The sequence below is a fragment of the Dermacentor variabilis genome, chromosome 8 (assembly GCF_050947875.1).
Source record: "Dermacentor variabilis isolate Ectoservices chromosome 8, ASM5094787v1, whole genome shotgun sequence".
Lineage (NCBI taxonomy): Eukaryota > Metazoa > Arthropoda > Arachnida > Ixodida > Ixodidae > Dermacentor > Dermacentor variabilis.
The window spans coordinates 115,860,859-115,881,434 of record NC_134575.1 but is presented as its reverse complement, the minus strand read 5'-3'; the positions used below and the strand labels follow the sequence as shown (position 1 = coordinate 115,881,434).

At 46.8% G+C, this 20,576-nt stretch overlaps 1 protein-coding gene across 2 annotated transcripts in view; it reads right to left on the bottom strand.

Moving 5' to 3' along the window:
• The window catches only part of LOC142590543 (monocarboxylate transporter 3-like), an 83,303-nt gene that overhangs the window by 36,831 nt on the left and 25,896 nt on the right, over positions 1–20,576 (bottom strand). For both annotated transcript variants that reach the window (XM_075702744.1, XM_075702745.1), the window contains one exon: positions 3,056–4,015. In XM_075702744.1, the coding sequence (XP_075558859.1) occupies positions 3,056–4,015 (960 nt within the window). The remainder of the gene's footprint in view (positions 1–3,055; positions 4,016–20,576) is intronic.

Sequence of the window (20,576 nt, the reverse complement as noted above, 5' to 3'; positions counted from 1 at the left end):
CCTTATCTTTCCATATTATCCGTAGAAAGTTTCCCTATGAGCCGCATAACTTCCACATGCTTCCTTAATATTCCATATCATGTGTTTATTAAGGAAAATCTACGGAATCCATGTAATTTCCATAAGATCTTATACGAAACGTTTCAGTATAGGCTTCACAGAAATTGACCTACTTGCGCCTAGGTGGCAGTAGGAGTATTTTGGGAAACGAAACGGAAGGACCAACGGAACGGGGCAGAGATTGAACCGGGCATCTAGCCAAAGAATGCTGTGCATTAAAAATCCGCAAGGACGTATCACGTTACAAGAGCGAAGATCACACAAATCCATGTACTATCAATAACTCCCATGGTGTCTACACAATTGTAGCGCCAAAGTTCCTTCTAGTAATTGCTGTAGAAAACCGTTTGACACGGACTGTTTTTAGAATTTTCTCCAAACACGACCATTGCACGCGACGTCGGAGAACCAGTGTTGCATAATAAGCCAGAAAAATAAATTCTGTATGATTTAACTGCATGTATTGCTTTAAAGATAGAAATTTCGTAACTATATATATATGCTGAGTTATCAGTGACGACGAATGCAGACGTCAAAACGCGGCGAGAATAAAACGCATTGAGAACGCAGGCGAGAGCTTGCGCGCGCACGGTACGCGCACAAACTCAAGCAACGACATATTTGCGTCCGCTGCAGCAGAGAGATTTTCAAGAAGACGCGTTGGAGCGTAGGCGAGTACGTCAGTGGGCATAGCATGCGAGAAAAAGAAAGAACTGCATAACATTCCTTTCATTTATGAAACACAAGATTAGCGGTAAAAAATTAATTTACCGGGAAAATTGTGATATTGCGCTTCGTACCCTTGAAGTTGCTAATCTCTTAAAGGGCCCTTTACCAGGCCTCATGGCAAATTTTAGTTATGCACTGGAAGTTGTCAAGTGCCCTCTTGGAGATTTCTGCAGCACGAAATTTTCAAATTTGTTTCCTAATATTACTTCAAGTAAGAACAGCGCTACAATGACGCGGAGAAAAGAACATGTACGATGGATAGGCGTTTTCTTCAAGTATGTTACACCAACTCGCCCACATCAAGCTCCTGCTGGTTCGTTATATATTTCAGCGCTGGGAACCCATGATTTCAGGAGGTGAGCGTCAGCATCGACATATCCTTCTCTGTGCTTGTTCCCGTCTAGCCTACGCAAGCGAAAGCCCTTCCCTGCATTTTCTCATAACCAGCCGGAGGATCACGTAACGCATACGTCATGGGCCCCACCTTCCTTCTTTTTTCTCGCGCTTTCTTGCGGCACGCCCACTTCCGCTGACGGTCAATCGCGCAAGCTGTTGCGTTTCTCTCGTTCCGCGCAGCGCGAAATTGTTGGCGCCGGGCACGAGAACGCCTCACCAGCGGGCACTGAGCCAGGCGCATGCGGATCACAGTGCATCATCGCGCTCTGGAACACGGTAGAAAATGACATAGTTTAGCTCTCTGTGCGCGCCCCTGCACGGCATGGGAACAAGCAGATGAAACAGAAGTACATCTCTCTTGCTACAGTACCAAGTAAAACAAAGACACACAGACATTCTATATATAGGTTTTATTATTGCTTTCAACTTCAATTCATCTATTGAATTAACCGAAGCAACAAATAAATGCTGTTGTCTTTGATAATTATGAAAGTCACCTGCCACTATGAGTGACGTCACAGCATTGCCATGTACGTAACCGCACTTGGGCGATGCACGCGTACATCGACTCTAAAAAAATTAAATCAGGGGGCATTACGTGCCAAAACCACTTTCTGGTTATGAGGCACGCAGTAGTGGAGTGGCCTGGAAATTTCGACCACCTGGGGTTCTTTAACGTGCACCTAAATCTAAGTACATGGGTGTTTTCGCATTTCGCCCCCATCGAAATGCGGCCGCCGCGGCCGGGATTCGATCCCACGACCTCGTGCTCAGTAGCTCTACACCATAGCCACTGAGCAAAACATAGGCTCTTTCAAACCAAACTGCTTTTGGTTTGAAATTTAAACTCTTTTTCGCATGGCGCAGGAATGTGTTACTTAGCAGACATGACGCTAGCGCGTGTTGTGTGCACTGCGCTTGTCAGCTCAAAATGGCCGGACCTGGTGAGGGGCCCTTTTGAAATACTCCAGTCTTAGTTTCAAGGGTAGAGTACAGGCTTCATAAGTGATGACTTGAAAAATGGTGCGCACTGTATTACAATTCTTCCATTGGGAGTTTGCGCCGGAATTATAATTTAACGTGTAGCGAATTACCACCCCTTCTCCGTGTGGGGTATGTTTCGAGCTTCTTATCATAGGCCAATCTAGAATATAGTGTCGCCTAAAAAATGAGGACCCATATGTGCTGCTGGTTATGTGTTTTAAGCAGACTTTCTTGCTTGTGCCACATTCATCTTTGTTCCCTAATGGTATTGTAGTCCCTGACAAAATGCTATCTCTATACACTTTCTCATAATGCAAATGAACGGGATTTATTGGTTGTATACGGAAGCTAGAAATTTCAGAGAAGCGGAAGACAGGTTCTTGCCCCTGAGAATCACTTCATAGCCCTCTCTGTTTCTGCAAACAGTACTTGAATGTTTCGCGGAATCGAATCGCGGCCACGGCGGCCGCATTTCGATGGGGGCGAAATGCGAAAACACCCGTTTACTTAGATTTAGGGGCACGTTAAAGAACCCCAGGTGGTCGAAATTTCCGGAGTCCTCCACTACGGAACCACATAATTTAATTTTTTCTTGAATCTTCCAAGCTACATAGGTGCCCTCAGTAATGATCACTAAAGCTTTTCATCGACGGCAAGGACTCCGTGGCTATGGCGATCCGCTTCTATACTAAAGATTACGGGTTGTATTCTTTGCAGCTTTGGTCGCATAGAAATCGAGGCGGGATCGCAGAAGGATCGTGTGCCATGCTTTTGTTGCACGCTAACGAACCCTGATTAATGAAATTTACCGGGAAGGCCCCCAGTGCATCAGCGAGAACCTGTAAACACACTAAACAGAAAGAGCGCTTCTTCTAATGCGACTTACCGATTAGTGATGGACGGAAGAGGAGAGATACGCCTGTGCAGAAGAACACACCACCCATAATCACAGGAAAATTGCCGATGCCGAAGTCCTTCACCAAAACAGGAGCCTGCAGACACGTTCTTGATCCGTACGTGGCACCCATGAGGACAGAAACGGCAATCATTTGTGGCATTGTATTCGCCCAGATAAGCCACTCATAAGTGAGTCCCTGCGCTAAGTATCCGATAAGCATGACGGATTCATGGGATAAAGTCTGCGAATCGATAGTAATGCCCACAACAGATCTCAACGCGATATCCGCTGCCGAGAAAGCCTGGAGAAAATACACGGCATTTGAAGTATTAAGGCCGTGGTCATTGGTAATGTCTCCCAGAATTATAAGGAATACGCTCGCGGGGATGATTACGGCTGCGAAAGACATTGCGTGGACAAGGAAAGACAACGTGAAGATTTGCCTTGTCGCCACGGGGAGACTAAAATTTAGCAGTGCCTCCTTTGCCTCCACCAGCTTAGCAGAACTTTTCCGTGTAAACAGGCCTGTATGCGACATGTTTTCCTGCTCCTGTTGAAAATTTAAGCGTTTGCTTGAGTAAGCGTCATGATTTTCTATCACTTTTGTTATGCTGACGTCTTCATTGGCAGGTTGAATCAAAACACATGTCGCCTTTTTTTGATCCTCTTCATTGGGCATCACTTCCTTTGCAATTTCCGACTTTGTCAGCCACGGCGGGCTTCTGAGAACAATAACAGCTGGTATCGTGTTTAGGAGAATCGCACCATGAATGAGAAACGCCCCACGGATTCCATACGTCTTTCGCAAGAACTCTATGAGTGGCGTAAGAACGACAGAGCCGAAGCCGAACGCTGTAAACACTAAGCTAATGGCCGTCGCTCTTCGCTTCCCGAAATGCTGGGCGAGCAGGATATTCGAAGCCACGTACAAGCAGCACAACGCAGTACCTGCAGAAAAAAAGAATGTTGGGAATTGGTGGAAACATAGTCGCGAGTTCCAGGGCAGGGGCAACAACTTGAGAGTATTAGTACAAATAACAATGATTGATTGTTGAGAATAACATCGCGAAATTAGCATTGCGCCAATAAGGAACCCGCATGCCATAGAGATTAGGTTTAAACGCGAGGCCTTTTTAAGGCAGAGCCAAATTGCAAACACGAGAAGTGTAGCATTTCACCCGCATAGAAATATCACAGCCACTGGGGAGTGTCGAGCCCAGGCCACGTTCTCAGCCACTGAATGTAGAACGACAAAGTCGCTGCGAACTTTCGAGTAACAGTTTGATGCACTGAACCTGAGAAAAGAAATCTATGGCTTTGTATTCATAAGTCAAATTTAGGCTAGACGGGCCCGTTAAAGATAGCTGTAGTGCAACTGTAATCACTACAAAGTCTACACGATTTAGAAAGAGAAGAATACGTAACATTTAATATCGCACTCGACTCTCCCGCATTACTCGAAAATACTAATGCTATTAGCATTGTTTAGGCGCTTTCCTCAGTTTGTGTTATATTGTTATGTGTCTATGTGTATACATCGATCTATATATGTCCACGCCTGGCCTCTTTTCGCGAACTTGGACGTCTTTGTAGTCCGTGGTCAGGCATAGGGAGCATCGGGTTACTGCGACGAGGGAATAGAGTTATAAACGAACCGTCGAACCAGCTTACGTCACTGCGCATGTAATACTGGATATGTGCTCCTCTTCAATGAACCGCTTCTACGATAATGGCTATGTTCCACTGGATGTGTTGCTGCTATTCATTGACCTCATTTCACGCCCACTTCGTACACTGGAAATGTGCCGCTTTTATTGAACTACTTTGATGCCAACTTCGGTTAGTAGGTTGCAGGCATGCAGTAAGGTGGCTCTGCTCGAGAAAATATTATGCGCCATTATGTATGTGTTACTCATCAATAAACCTCTCTATGTGTCGCTAGGAATGTTCCACGTTTCATAATAATCACTATGAAAACAGTTGTTGGACGTGGGCCGTAGATCCAGAAACGCATGCATCGAAGAGCACTGGTTCAGATCGAGCCTTGTCTCTGGCATGACGTTGGCAATCCACCTTGCGATGGGCTGTTCTCTTCATTAGAATTGCCCCAACGGAATAAGCGGGAGCCGTCCTAGCGATAAAGAGGCATGCAATGGATGATCGAAGTAAGATTTCAGGCAGTCGACGTGAGCGTTATCCTGTCCACGGCGGCGTAGATCCGCAAGCAGTCTAAGGGGCTCGATAACGATGGCGACCAGTCCACAGGAGATGTGCGCTCGACAGCCTGGAGGCTTACGAAAAGGGTTCTACTTAAATTGAGGACGACGCAACGAGCTATGGAAAGAAGAATGATGGGTGTAACGTTAAGGCATAAGAAAGGAGCAGATTGTGTGAGGGAACCAACCCGAGTTATTGACATCTTAATTGAAATCAAGAAAAAGAAATGGGCATGGGCAGGACACGTAATGAGGAGGGAAGTTAACCGATGGTCATTGATGTTTACGGATTGGATTCCAAGAGAAGGGAAGCGTAGCAGGGGGCGGCAGAAAGTTAGGTGGCCGGATGGGATTGAGAAGAATGCAGGGACAACATGGCCACAATTAGCGCATGACCGGCGTAGTTGAAGAAGCATGGGAGAGGCTTTTGCCCTGCAGTGGGCGTAGCCAGGCTGATCATGATGATGACGTTCATGTGCATTCGACTACCTTATAGATCTTGTCATAGTTAGAATTTTCGAAGACATACCAGGGGCGCGGGGTGGTATATGCAACGACACGATTAATACGCGAAGGCGAGTAGTGGGAGGATGGTCGTCCCGCATCTGTTTTTTGGTGCTGCTGGCTGCTCCTAGCAAAACATCTGGCTAGTTGACGACGTCATTCGGCACATCGGGCAGCTTCGAAAATGGCCGCATGCTCGGAGGCAGGGCGTTCGTACGGCAATAATGTTTCTATGGTGGTCATGATGGGGAACATGGAGTTTTGTGGCGCAAGGGCGAAGGATGGCCAGAGAGCGCCAAAAAGTAATATGGTGTAGTCAGTGATGTAGTCAGTAACAACTGGCAGATGTAACATCGCCGTATGATGGCCTAAATTTTCCATGTAGGCTATACGACGTACGTATTAGAATATGATAATTATATGTGAGGCGTACTATGAGTATATAATGTACGTTGTAAAATGATTGGAAACTAAAAATGTAAAAATTTCTGCTAGCACTAATGCCTCTCCGGTCCCCTTGTACGTAAGAGCAGGGAAATCCTTGCTTTAACACTGCAGCAGCATCCGATAAGGGGCTATGTTTCATATAGCTTGTATAACATGCAGTAAATAAACATCCTTTATGAAAGTTAACATTGATATGCTGTCAAAAAGTGTGTTATTGTTAAGGAACATCGCTAGACAGATTGGAAATTGTTGATGGTATGGCAGAGGAAAGTGCTTTTTTCTGTGACCTTTCAATTCACGAAATTCCAGCAATACATGGAGGACAGTCAACGTCTCGCCACATTTATTACAAATAGGGTGCTCATCACCAGTCAACAGGAGCGAGTGTCTGCCATACGTCTGGCTCATTCTAAGTCGACCGGTGATTACATTTGTTTGTGGTGTTTTTGTTATGGGTGGCCAATTTGCTAACTGTCGCTTAATGACGTGTAGGTCATTAGATGCCTCAGTGTCCAATGAGTGTGGCCAAGAGTTCCGAAGGTCTTTTCTCTAGAAATCCTTCAAGTCGAATGCAAGAGCAGCTGTACTGACTTTTGTTGTTATTGATGTGGCCATTTCATGTGCAAGCGCATTGACTCCGACGCCTGAGTGTCACGAGACCAGGTATATTACATGCTCGCGAGACATCTATGTTGCACACAGAAATTAGTAACGGGCACTTAGTATAGGATTTTTATTTATATGAAACGAACGTAAGGATCTCTGGACGCTTACACAGTCGGTGTATATAACACCTTTTTGCAATTTCGTTTTCGTATTATGTTTAACTGCAGACATGATAGCGTGTGGCTCCGCCGTAAAAGTACTCGTTTCTGTATGCAGATAATTGTATTCGGAGAAAGGGGACCCGAGCGCTCCATAAGACACGCCAGAATTGACACTGATGCCTCAGTGTAACGATTAGGGCAAGAGTATTTCGCCCCAGTTCTAGAAAGTGCATCCTGATAAGTTCCCCTGGAGCATGTTTAGTCACCTCAATAAACGATGTGTTACAATCAACCAACTGCCATTGCCATGGCGGTAATCGTTTCGCTGGAGCATTAGACTGCTCCAGAAGAGGCACACCCATTTCTTTACTGAGCTTCCTAACAAGTGAGACGGGCTGTCTCACTGTGGGTCGATTATAAGAGAGTGTAGCACGCCTTAGGTCGTTAGAGAGTTTTGGATTAGAGAGCCCCAAACGCTTGGATTTCAATAATTTAAAACTCTCTAGTAATAGTAATGTATGAAGAATGTTAAGGGTCCGAATGTATATTGTGGGAGTGAAGGAAGCGATGTAGAAGCGATGCAGCGATAAAGGAAGAAACGATGCAGTTTCTGTCACTACCCCATGTTGTGTGCGAAATAAACTTAAAAGGGTTCATCGTGTTTAGGCATTTGCCCTTGAGGTACTTCAGATGGACAATCAAGGTTAACACGGAATCAAGTGTAATGTGGAAATTTTGTGTTCTTTGTTGATGACAATCTGTTGGACGGGTAGTTAGATAATTGTCTCGGAGAGGAGCTTTCTGTTCCTTAGAGAACTTTTCTGTTTCCTTAAATATAGGATTATGTTTAAAGCCATATTATTCTGCCCATTTCGACGCTTTGTTGAGACTAAGCTACACCCGTCCCTCACAGACGATGAGGTTACATAATTGATAACTAGTCTGTAGATCGTCCACGTACACAGAATGAAAAATGGCTTCAAGCAATGCTGTTCGTAGTGGGTTCACATTAACAATAAAAAGTGTGCACTTGAGCACCCCACCCAGTTTATTGTGCTAATGAACGTACTAGCGCATTGACTATCTTGACCCAGAAAGTACTATTATGCAAGTATCTAACTATTGCATCTAGCATATTCCCGCCGATAGCCACTGCCGACAGGTCTCGCAGGATTCCGTAACACCACTCTGTGTTGTAAGCCTTTCCCATGTTGAGAAATACGGATATGTATAACTGTTGGTGTACCAACACCTCACGAATGGTTGCTTCCAACCAGGCGAGAAGGTCTGTTGCCGACCGCGCGTCTTAAGCGACATTAATATGAATCAACTAATTTGTTTGTCTCAAGGAAATGCAAAAGGTGACGGTTTATCATTTTTCCGGAGAGTTTGCAAAGTTGTCAGGAATATTCCTCGTTGATATCTTACTAATGAAGAGTATTTCCCTGGTTTTAAAATCGGAATGACAATGGCTCCTTTCATGCAGATGGGAGGCACCCAGCAGCCTATATAGCATTGAAAATTGCTAGTAGTGTCACTTTAGTGTCACTGTGGAGGTGTTTAATTATGTCGTATATGATTATGCCAGCACCCGGTGCAGAGCTTTGACATGCGGTCAAGGAACTTCAGCTCGGCGATGCTGAAAAGAAGGTAATGTGGTTCTTTTTGTGTCAGCTTGCTGTCGATTCCTTTCAGTTCTGCTATTGGTGTCTTACGAATGCATCACAATAATAATTGGAATTGGATACGCGCTTGAAGTATTTGCCAAGAACGTAAGTTTGGTCTTCGAAGCTATTTGCCTGGTACTCCCTACGGGCAACGGATAGATTTGTTGTCCCTTTAGCCATCTTATCCCGTTCCGTACTTTCCTCTCCTGAGTGTATGAATATATACCTGAAAGAAACCTCTCCTTGTTTATCCTCTTTGTCTGTCGTTGCGTCATTCTTTCAGCGATTTACCTTGTTTAAGTTCTATACGCTTTTCAGCAGTGGGACATTCACGTAGTTTGCGCCATGTTTTATTTTGTTTACTTCGTGCCCGTCGCAGATCATCATTCAACCGGGGAACCTGTCTTTGAAAGTACTATTTGTTTGAGGGATAAACTTCTCAGCTGCGTCAGTGGTAAACGCGGTAAAGCATGATACAGCATGAACTGTACGAAAATTACTCATAAGGGTTCGTGATAAGTAGGTGGAATTTAAAAAAAAGATTTGCAGTGATCTGATACTTTCTAGCGAGGGACATGCGGAAGGGAGTCATGTTGTCTTATTAAGTTGAGCTTTACTGGAAAGTGGTCACTTCCAAATGGATTCTTTATTAGCTACTAAGTCATGGAAAATCGAAAGCCAACCAACAGACCTATTTGTGAACGTGAATTATAATGAAGATTGTAATATGTTGTTTCTTTCCTATCAAAGAGGCACGCACCAGATTTTGCGAGGAGGTTTTCTATCAGTCAACCTCTGCCGTCTCGTGGCGATTGTCCCCACAGGTGTCGCAAACCTTAAAATAACCCAGAGGAATGCAGGGTTCGAGAACCGGATGAATAACTTTAGGTTACCAAAATCTGTTTCCCCGAGATGAGTACTTGGAAGTATACATATGGAACATTCAGCGACCAATTTGTTCAAAATAATTGGCCGAAACAACACTTCCTCAAACGCTCCCTGAAAGGCCAAATGGAAGCTGCAGAATTGTCGACAACTATTACTACACCACCGGACAATGCGACAGCGTCGTCTTGGTCTTTTCGGAAAATGGCCTATTGCCGGAAAACGTTGGTTTGTGTAGTTTTAAGATGTCTCTCCTGAACACAAACCACCTTCGGATTGTATTTGTACAGAAGTTCTTTAATGTCATCGAGGTTGTGGATAAGACTCTCACCTTCCAGTGTATAACTTGTACATCCACATTGTTAGTTGCGAAGATGAGTCAACTTGGGGTACAGAGCCTTTCCAGGCCCCTTAATCCAGGGTTCGTCTTTCTTGGAGTGGTCGCGAGAATATCGCCATGGCGATGCGTTGGCTGCGCCGTCTGGGTTAAAGTGTGCCCTTGAACTCGCGCGCACTCGTGCCGGTTGTTTCTGGCTAAGCCTTGCCTCCAAAAGCAGGGCCTTGGAATGCATCAACCCAGAGATCAATGGAACCCCTTTGAGAGATTGTTCAGCAGAGCTGGTTGCTGTCACGTGGTGGGCTCGTGGCACTGCCACGGCCCCACTCACCGCCGCCCGGGTGGATGCCGCTGCCTGCTGTGGCGCTGCCCCTTTACACGCCGCGCCAGCATACCATCATGTGTGGAAGAAGGAAACGCGCTGTTGGGCTTCCTGAAAGAAGTGTTATCATTGATCTTTCGTTATTCCTTTGTTTTGATAATTACGTAATTTCAGTGCAACCATTTTATGGGAAGAAGGAACGAATTGATATGAAAGAACGCTGATATACAACTCAGTTTACTGAATAAATTCCGGCCAATCTTATACAGGCCATGAACCGGGCGCATCCGCAACAGCACGTGTGGTTATACATCATAAGTGTTGATTGAGGAAAGAAAACTCTCTATCAGATAGGTGAAGTGAAGGTGTACCAATGCATCATTCCTCACCCTTCTTGGTGAAAAAAGCTTCTTTTTTTGTTTTTGCTGTCAGAAATCTTGCCTTGTGGCTTGCATTCGCATCCTTTTCAATGCACAGCCAGGTGGCTACCATACCCATCTGTTACCTTATAGGCCTGCTGCCTCGATGGCTCATTAAAGCAGCTGCCTACTTGACCTATATATATATATATATATATATATATATTTCCCCAATCGATCGGTATTTTGTAAACAACTTGTGATTGCCAATCAGTACATCTGTTTTCGTGAACAATGTTGCACTGTCGAATAGTCTTGTTCTTTTTTAGGACACACACTTTGGTAGGCCTACAGAGGGTGGAAAACAAGAAAAAATGATTTCATATCTGATCACTATTATCTCCAAATTGTGAGAAAGCATATGTACGTACAGAATTACATGCAATGGTCTTTGGCCTTTTTTCTTTTCCGTTATGACCAATTTTCCCTTGACCATCTAAAGAAGGGTTTCACAAACAGGTTCGAAAGCTCTGTTTGTATAGCAAGCAGCTTTCAGCTGTACTATCTGGATTTCTAAACCGATATCGGCCTTGTGCTCACGCTGCCTTTCACAATAAACTCAGTTGAAAATCAGTGTTCTTTCCTATCCATTCTTTTCTCGTCCCTATAAAATTATTGCGCTATTTTACGTTATTCAGAATGAACTCATTCGCCCAAATCAAGCTGTTGTTTATTTTAGCGTTTCCAAGAAGGACATGACCGGTACTATGCAATGTGGTGACTCTCGCAGTTTGCAAAGTGGTGTGACTCAGTAAAATTGTGGGCAGGACGATTGTGGGATGCGACTTTTACATGTGGCACCATCCCGGTAGCTCTGAGAGCCGTGAAAAAAATCGTTGGCACTTAAATCAGTGGCGCGGGTCGAGATGCGACTTTCATTTTGGATTTTAAGATATCCTGTTTCTATATATTCTGGTAGAGTACTTGCGCGGAAGGTCAGAATTAGGTGTTTAGTAGGGATCTCTTCGTCTCCAACCTGATTTTGATTTTGGACATTTTGGACGTACTTGGATTTTGGACGTGCTTCTCGTTCCAGGTCTTAAAGATCTCGCTTTGTCTGAAGTTTGGTAGGTCTTTCCAGATATGAATCCACGTGTACTCTTCTGTCAACCGCGTGGGTTTATCGAGTCGAGGGTATTAGCAAGTGCAACAAGTCCAGGCAGTTTCTAGAACTGGTTCTTGTCATGGACTTAGAGCAACGGAGCACCACTGGTCATTTGCGTCACCTTGTAGCCGTGATATAGTTCTTTAGTAAGACACTTCGCAACGATACAAGGTGACACTCTTCATGCAGTTTTTTTTTCAGGATTTTGACGAGTTAGAGCATGGTACTTTTGGTATATCTCTTTAGCCTGGCCGCAAAATTTGAGGGAGTCGTCGGTGCACCTTATGTTGAGAAGAGCGGAGTCAGAGAGTCGGGGAAACATTGCAAAAGCCTTAAAATTAGCTATAATTTCGGTAGCTATGGCAGCCATCCAGCACCTAGCCAAGAAAGGAGATGCCACAAGGCCCATAGTAATCGAAGGCACCCGTTGTGTGCAGCTACTACAGCGTACACTACGAAGGTTAGATAATTGCAGCAGGTTAACATCAGGGAAAAGACGAAAGGAAATATAAGAAGAGTAGACATTAAGAAAAAAAGACTGAAGTTGGGCTCAGGAAAAGCCGACTACTGATTTCCTCCACGTGGGTCAGTCTGAAGCAGCCGTCCACTTGAGGCAGAGGACAAAGAGATGTGTTGGTCAGGACACCCAGCATTGGCTAAGCCCCCACATCTACCTCTTCTTCTTGACACGACATCGTCGCGCGTGGCTTCAAGCGGGAAGGTCGAAAGATCTAGTGCGGGTGACCGTGGTGTCGCAACGCACCAAACGTCTGCTGATGCATACTCCTCTGCGTAGAAGGTGTCTATGTTGTAACACGGTTTCGTGAGTGTACAATAAAGGAAATGGAGAGAACCCGGGTTTGACTTGCGTACCAGTTCTGTACGCGTCATTAGCAGAGAGGAGAGCGAGGTCCCAGTTTGCCTGATCGGACGAAACAGGCCGTGAGCGTCGCTCAACGTGCAAATCAACTACTCAGTGAGGCCGTTTGTCTGAGGGCGGTAGGCCTTGCTGGCAGGATGGGCAATAGGTTACCGATCAACAGTGCTTCAAGCACGTATGACAGGAAGACACTGGTGTGGTCGCTCAGAAGTTTGTGTCGCGGGACATGTCGCAGCATAGACCAGTAACGAAGGAAGGCAACGGCGTCCATTTCACTGGTGGCGGGTGGAGCGGCACTTTCGGCATACCACATAAGGTGGTCGACGTCGCCGATAAACCATCCGTTTTCTGCAGTACTGAATGGTGCGTGTAAATGTAAATCAATGCAAACACGGTCGAGTGGACCGGTAGGACATGGAAGAGGCTTTACAGAATGGGTCGTAATACTGTTACGTTAAAGAAGTAACGTATGGCGATGCATTTACAATATTAAGAAGAGAGGCAGAGATGCATAACCAAGATAGCTGTCGAGACGGATTCCCCCTAGACACGTTAAATTGTCTTCTCGCTGACGCCACGCTTGGGTGTGCCGTAACAAACCCCGCCTGTAAAGGCGCCATCTCGGCGCTAACTATAAGGGAGGAGAAGTCGCTGCAAAATGAGGCTTCAGCCAGGACACATGCACAACCTCCGTGAGGAAAGTCGAGTACAGCGAATCGTTCTCGTAGTTCACACTGCCGAGCTGGCGCACTATTCTGTAGGGCCCTGTGTAGCGCGGCAGCAGCTTTTCGGACAAGCCGACGCGGTGACATGGTGTTCATAGGAGTACACCGGAACCAGGGGAAAATCGAACATCCCTATGTCGGCTGTCGTAGCGGATTTTATGCGTGACCTGAGAATAAGTGAGCCGGTAGCCTGCAATCTGGCGGGCCGTGTGATCATGGCGAAGACGTCTTGAGCATATTTAATGGGAGTGTTCGTCGAGGAAGTAAGCAGTGTGTCAAAGGGCAAAGAAGGGTGGCGGCCGAACAGAAGGCAAAATGATGAAAAGCTAGCAGTCTCGTGATGAAACAAATTACAGCCGAAGGTCAAAAAGGGTAACGCGGAGTCCCTATCACTATGGACGTCAGAGACGTACATAGACAGCATTTCTTCCAACGTGTGATTGAGGTGCTCTGTCAGTCCGTTTCTCTCCAGGTGGTAGGCGTTGCAAAGCTTGTGCTCAGCAGAACAGGAGCGAAGTAGGTCTTCAACAACTTTAGGCAAGAAGGTGTGGCGGCGATCAGTGAGGAGCTATCGGGGTGCCGTGATGGAGGGTGACGTCATGTAAAGGAAATCCGCCACCTCAGTTGCACAGCTTGTGCGCAAAGCTACGTGATGGCGTACCGGGTCGCGTAATCAGTCACGACAACGATTCGCTTATTGCCAGTGTTCGACGTGGGAGAAAGGCTGACAAGGTCGCAACCGACACGAAAGAATGGTTCTGAAGACCCATAAATGGGGTGAAGACGTCGAGCGGGCTGCACAGCTGTATTTTCGCGGTGCTGACATAGTGCAGAATCTAGAACATCGCACTGCACATAGCGGTACAGGCCTGGTCAGTAGAATCGGTGCCGTACGTGGTCGTAAATATGCGAAACGCTAGGTGGCCTGCAGTAGGAGCGTCATGCAACTTCTGAAGTAGTGATATTCTTAGATGGCGTGGTACAATGAGCAGAAGTTCTGGTCTTTCAGAGCGTAAGCTGCGACGCTAGAAAACGTCGTCGCGGGCCATGAACATGTGGCGCGTGGGCTGCGGATGTCCAAAAATTGAGACGATCGATTAGAACACGTAATCGCGGGAGAGGCAGTCGGCGTCCTTGTGCAAACGGCTTGACTTGCAGAAAACAGCAAATAAATATTGTTGGAGCCGTAGCACCCATCTACTTAATTATCCAGTGGGGTCTTTAAGCGAGGAAGCCAGCACAAGGCGTGGTGGTCGCTAACCACGGAAAATGTGCCGCCGTACAAGCAGGGGCGCAATTTGGCGACTGCCCAAATTAGCGCCGGGCACTCCCGTTCGGTAATTGAAGAATTCCTCTCGGCGGGTGACAAGAGGTGGCTGGCGTATGAAATTACGCGCTGTGTATTACGCGGTCATTGAACGAGTACACTACCGATTCCATGATCACTGGATGCATGTGAAGTTCAGTTGCAGCATATGCATCATAATGTGGCAGCAATGAAGGAGCCGTGAGCAAGCGTACGTGGGCAGAGAAGGCTTTGGCTTGAGCAAGGGCCCATGTGAAAGCAACATCCTTATTAAGTAAGTCGGTGATTAGTCGAGCGGTTTCGTCGAAATTCTTGATAAAACGACAGAAATAAGACCATAGCCCCACAAAGATCCTTATGCCATGGGTCGGAATACGGAACCGAAAAGTTCTCCATAACGCGAGTCTTGCCAGGGTCAGGTTAAACACAAGTGGCATTCACGAGATGACTAAGAACGGTCATTTGACGTCGATCACAGTGACACTTGCATGAGTTCAATTACAGGCCTGCGCGTTGCAAAACAGAAATAGCCGATAGACGCGTTAGAGGCTCATGAAAGTTGGTGAAAAGGTTATAACATCGTCTTGATAACACAGACATGTGGGCCATTGATAGCTGCGAAGTAAGGAGACCATCATACTTTCGAAGGGGACCGGGGCATTACAAAGGCCGAACGACATAATCTTGAATTCGTAGAGGCCGTCAGGTGTCACGAAGGCAGTTTTCTTACGGTTCATGTCATCTTCCGAGATTTTCCTATAACCTGATCGTAGGTTTATCCATGAAAAGTACTTGGCTCGGTGCAAGCATTCCAAGGCGTCATCAATAGGTGGCAAGGGGTAGAGATCCTTGCATGTGATTTTGTTGAGCTGTCTGTAATCGACACAAAAGTGCCAACTGCCATCCTTCTTGACAATGACTACAGAGCACGTCCATGGCCTGCATGATGCTTTGATAACGCTTTTAGTCAACGTCTTATCCACTTCTCGTTGTATCACTTGTTGTTGAACATCTGAAGCACGGAACGGCGGGCGGCGTAACGGAGAGGCGTGTGCTGTGAATACGATGGGTGACCACCGATGTCGGGCCTAAAGAGCAGTTGTCAACGTCGAAAACATCGCAGTAAGTTTTCAAGAGATGGCGGAGGTCAGCAGCTTGTGCTGGAAGAAGATCAGGTACAATCATCTTGCTAAGTTCGTCTGTGAGAATCGGTGAATCGGGCGTTCCGATAGACAGTGACGGAATTTCGGCCATCAAGAGCCGATATCTCGCAATAGATCAAAGGCGAGATGTCGCCCAAAGACATGTTATTGTGAAGAATTTGAGTCTAGTAGTTAAAAGTTATGAGATGTAGTGAAGTCTGATTGCCTGGAACAGTCAGCACCGGTATGGGCAACGGCCAAATTTCTTTCAAGCGGTATGTCAGTGGTGGGACATAATACACAGACGCCATCAGAAACAGAGGGGAATGGCAGTCGAGTGACATACGCAGTGGCTTGAGGCGACCGGCAGATGTCTTCGGGAGAGCATAACCGTGGTTGTGTGGTTGGTGTACTATAGCAGCTGTGGGGCAGTTCAAACTGAATGACACTAGACGCACAATCAAAGAAGGCTGAATGGGACAATAAAAAGTATAAGCCGAATATAAAGTCGTAACCCTCCAAGAACGCCCCATCTAGCTTCCACGAAGCAATTAAGATGGGGTGCAAATTTTGTGGGTTTGCGGAATAATACGATATTTGCCTCTTGCCACTGTTTGGGGAATCGTGATTTGGGGTATCTGGGTATTGTGATTCCAGTTACAGATCATGCCTTCGTGATTCACACAGGTCCAGTGGCCGTATTTGTGTTAACCGATTGGGCAGCTACGTGGATCTCTGATATCGTTATGGGTTCGTCTATTACCTAGTTTGGTGGTCGTTCGCCGTTAGTTGTTTGACCGCTTAGCTCACGTAAATTTCTCTTAGATAAGTATTTGTACCAGTTAATTCGCTCTCTGGCAGTTTAAGCATTATATATGTGGCTCTTTCGTGGATTCTGGGTCCATCATGCTACGAAAAATTGCCCACATCTTGTTCGTGTTTAGTGTTCCCTGCATCGAGTCGCAGGATTGCCTCCAGTTGTCAGGTATAAGGTCTGGGCATACTCAGTGGCTTCCTGCGCTAGCTCTGCAAAGCTTGTCTGTAGCCTTCTGTTATTTATGTCTTTTACATCTCCTAGTTAAACTGCGTCGAGCTTCCCATAAGTCTAATAGATGTCCATTTACTGCAGGTGTTTCCATTGTGATCGTTACCGTTTTTGTTTTTTCCCGTGTATGTCCCGAATATGCGACGCCCATGGTTTCGTATGTTTCTCTCCATGTGGTCAGTCCTGTTTCGCCCTAAACGCCGTCTAGTCCGTTATCATTGCGGAGCCCGTCGTCTTCCCTAATTTCGGCGTGTTTGTTATTAATGTTATTATGTTGTGATCGCTGCCTAAATTTTCTTCTGTTTATCCATTTCATTCGGTTCGGCTCGTTGGTCATCGTTAGGTCCGGTATCGTGTCTGGTGCTACGCTATTGCCCATGCGATTGGGTATTCCTGGAATTGTTAATGCTATAGCCGTTTGTTCTATTGATGCTAGTAGTGCCTTCCCTTTAGGTGTATCATTCGGGTAACCCCAGTGCGAGTGTGGTGCATCGAAGTCCTCTAGCATTATCATTCAGTCCACTGTCAAAGCTTCCTCCGTCGTAAATTCCACTAGGTGGCTGACGTCTACTTGTTTCTCCCTGTACGGACTGCATATGTTCCTTATATATATTTTTGGTTTGCTCTGTTGTATGGCCATATTGTCATTATCTGGTGTTATATCTCGCAGTTCCTCACGTGCTTAACACACAATGCAACATCATTTTTGGAAAAAGTAGCGATTTGCGGGAAGGCGGCGTTCCAATTGGTATCGGAACCACTGAGCTTCGGTACCTTACTGCCAATTTGTTGGATAAACTTAAAGTCTGGCGGGATTGGTGCCGGCTCTATGCACTGTGTTAGAACTGCATGTTTGTTTTTCGGTGCGCAACTGTTCCAGTGCCCCACCCTAAGATTGTCGGGTAATCTGCTTCCGTGAATATCCATGACTCCTGCCTTCGTTATCAGTCGTCTCCAAAGCTTTGGGACGGTGGCTCGGAGCACCCAAGCTATCGCTAATGGGCTTGCGGACGGCTGTTTTTGTGGAATTGATCTATTCGTGTGCTTGTTGATTCAGCGTACGTATTTCTGCGAACGTGAGCCGGATCTGTTGTCTCAATTCGGCGTGGTCCCCTAAAGAAGCCGTACTCGCGTCCCGACAAAGATGGCTGCGAGTAATCCAGAACGTGCTACCTACTGCATTTGGCAGTGGAACTGCCGGGGCTTCCGGCGAAAACGAGCACACTTAGAGCAATATATTACCTCTCTCGCACCACATACTGCCCCCGATGTTATCGCATTACAAGAGACCGGAGTAGCGGCTAAGCTGTCGGGATACGCGGCATACACCGCAGTTTGCGATGACAACCGCAGGCCCCAGGTAACCACACTAGTTAAGCGAAACATTCCGGTTATACAGCATCACACAGGCATTGATACAGCAGCCCACATTTTCCTGGAGATCATCCCGTCTGCAAGGCGCAAGCAGCAGAGTCTCTTCATCCTCAATGTGTACAGCAGCCCCAAACAACAACATAGGTTTCTACGACTTTTCACCAAAGCAGATCAAGTAGCTAGGGGAGCCCCCCTGCTCATCGTAGGGGACCTAAATGCCCCTGCGGTGGCATGGGGATACCCAATGGACCGCCGAAAGGGAAGACAACTATGGCTTGACGGACAGAATCTAGGTCTTACTCTTGTCACGGATCCAACTTGTCCCACCCGTATGGGAAACAGCGTTAGCAGAGACACTACTCCGGACTTAACATTCGCAAAACGAATTCCACAAGCAGACTGGATCAACACACAAGACAACTTGGGCAGCGATCACTATTTAATCCAAAGAAAAGTTCGAGCGGGCCCGCGAAAGCCTAAGGGCCGTCAACTCCGCATAACGAACTGGGACGCTTTCCGGCAGGCCAGAGCCCTCACCTCTTTCTCGGGTACCCAACCCTCTTTCGAAGATTGGGTCGCATCCTTGCTGCAAGACGCGAGCGAAGCCACTAAATTGGTGCCTGAGGAAGCTAATCTGCAGGAGGCAGATAGCAAGTTACTGCATATGTGGGAAGCCCTCGCCAGTCTGCAACGCAGATACAAACACAACCAGCTCAACCGAACGCTCAGGAAACGTATTAGTACTCTCACCCTTCACATCGAAGACTGCGCACGACAACTTACTTGTCAAAATTGGCACAGCACATGCGACAGCATGGAGCGGCAACCAAACCTGCCCAAAACGTGGAATATCCTCCGTTACCTCCTCGATCCGGCCAACAGCAAGAACACCCAACAGCACTACTTGCAAAAAATTATTCACACCCATCCGGGCACGGACGCACAAGTTCTTCAAGAGCTGATAGACCGATACATAGGACCTCAACCTACTACACCCGCTCCAGCATACACAAGCACCGCTAACGACCACCTGGACGCGCCCATACAAGCAGCAGAAGTGCGGGAAGCCATCCTCGCACTCCGCCCTAACTCGGCCCCGGGACCTGATGGCATTACTAATAAAATGCTTCGCAGCCTAGATGAGGATTCTATACTAGCCCTCACAGCTTATTTTAACGCATACTGGGAAACTGGAAACCTCCCCTCACAATGAAAAGAAGCCAAAATTATTATGATTCCCAAACCCGGGAAGCGCCTCCTACTCGAAAACCTACGCCCTATCTCCCTCACTTCATGTGTCGGAAAGGTCCTCGAACACGTCATCCTCACACGCTTACACAGACATATGAACGACAACGACCTCTTCCCCAATACCATGATTGGCTTCCGCCCGAAACTTTCTCCTCAAGATATCATGATTCAGCTCAAGCACCAAATTATCGATGGCGACAAAAGCTCCAGGCTGGACACCAAAGCCATCTTGGGACTCGACCTAACCAAGGCATTCGATAACGTCACGCATGAGGCCATACTGAACCAACTGGCACAACTTCAGGTTGGCCATCGAGCATATAACTACGTGAAGAATTTTCTTACAGGTCGCACGGCCACCATTACCATCGGAGGGTTGCAGTCGCCAATTATTAACTTCGGCAGCAAAGGCACGCCGCAAGGATCGGTTCTATCCCCTTTTCTGTTCAACGTGGCCTTGCTCGGACTACCGCCTGCATTAGCTAGCATCCCCAACCTCAAGCATAGCCTCTACGCAGACGACATCACCCTGTGGGTCACCGGGGGCAGCGACGGGGACATCCAAAACACGCTGCAGCAAGCCATCAACGAGGTCGTTGCATACGTAGAACCGCGCGGCCTGGCGTGCTCCCCACAGAAATCGGAGCTCCTTCTGTACAAGCCTACTCTGTACAAGCCAGACTCTCACCCGCCCGAGATAGAACTCCACGTGCACCAGCAACGCATACCTACTGTACCTAGCATTCGTATCCTTGGCTTACGCGTCCAACATAACGGCAGAAACACGGAGATACTCAAGCAATTAGATAATCATGTACACCAAACCACTCGCCTCATTGCACGCATCGGAAATCGACATCACGGCATAAAAGAAAGCAACCTTATACGCCTGGTAACCGCCTACGCCCTGAGCAGGATCACCTATGTCGCCCCGTACCTTACCCTCAATGCAACTGACAAGCTCAAACTCAACACCATGATCAAGAGGGCCTATAAACAAGCCCTACATCTTCCCATCACCACCTCTAACGAGAAACTGGACGCCCTCGGCATCCATAACACCATAGACGAGCTTATTGAAGCGCAGCGTATTAGCCAATACGAACGACTCGCCAAT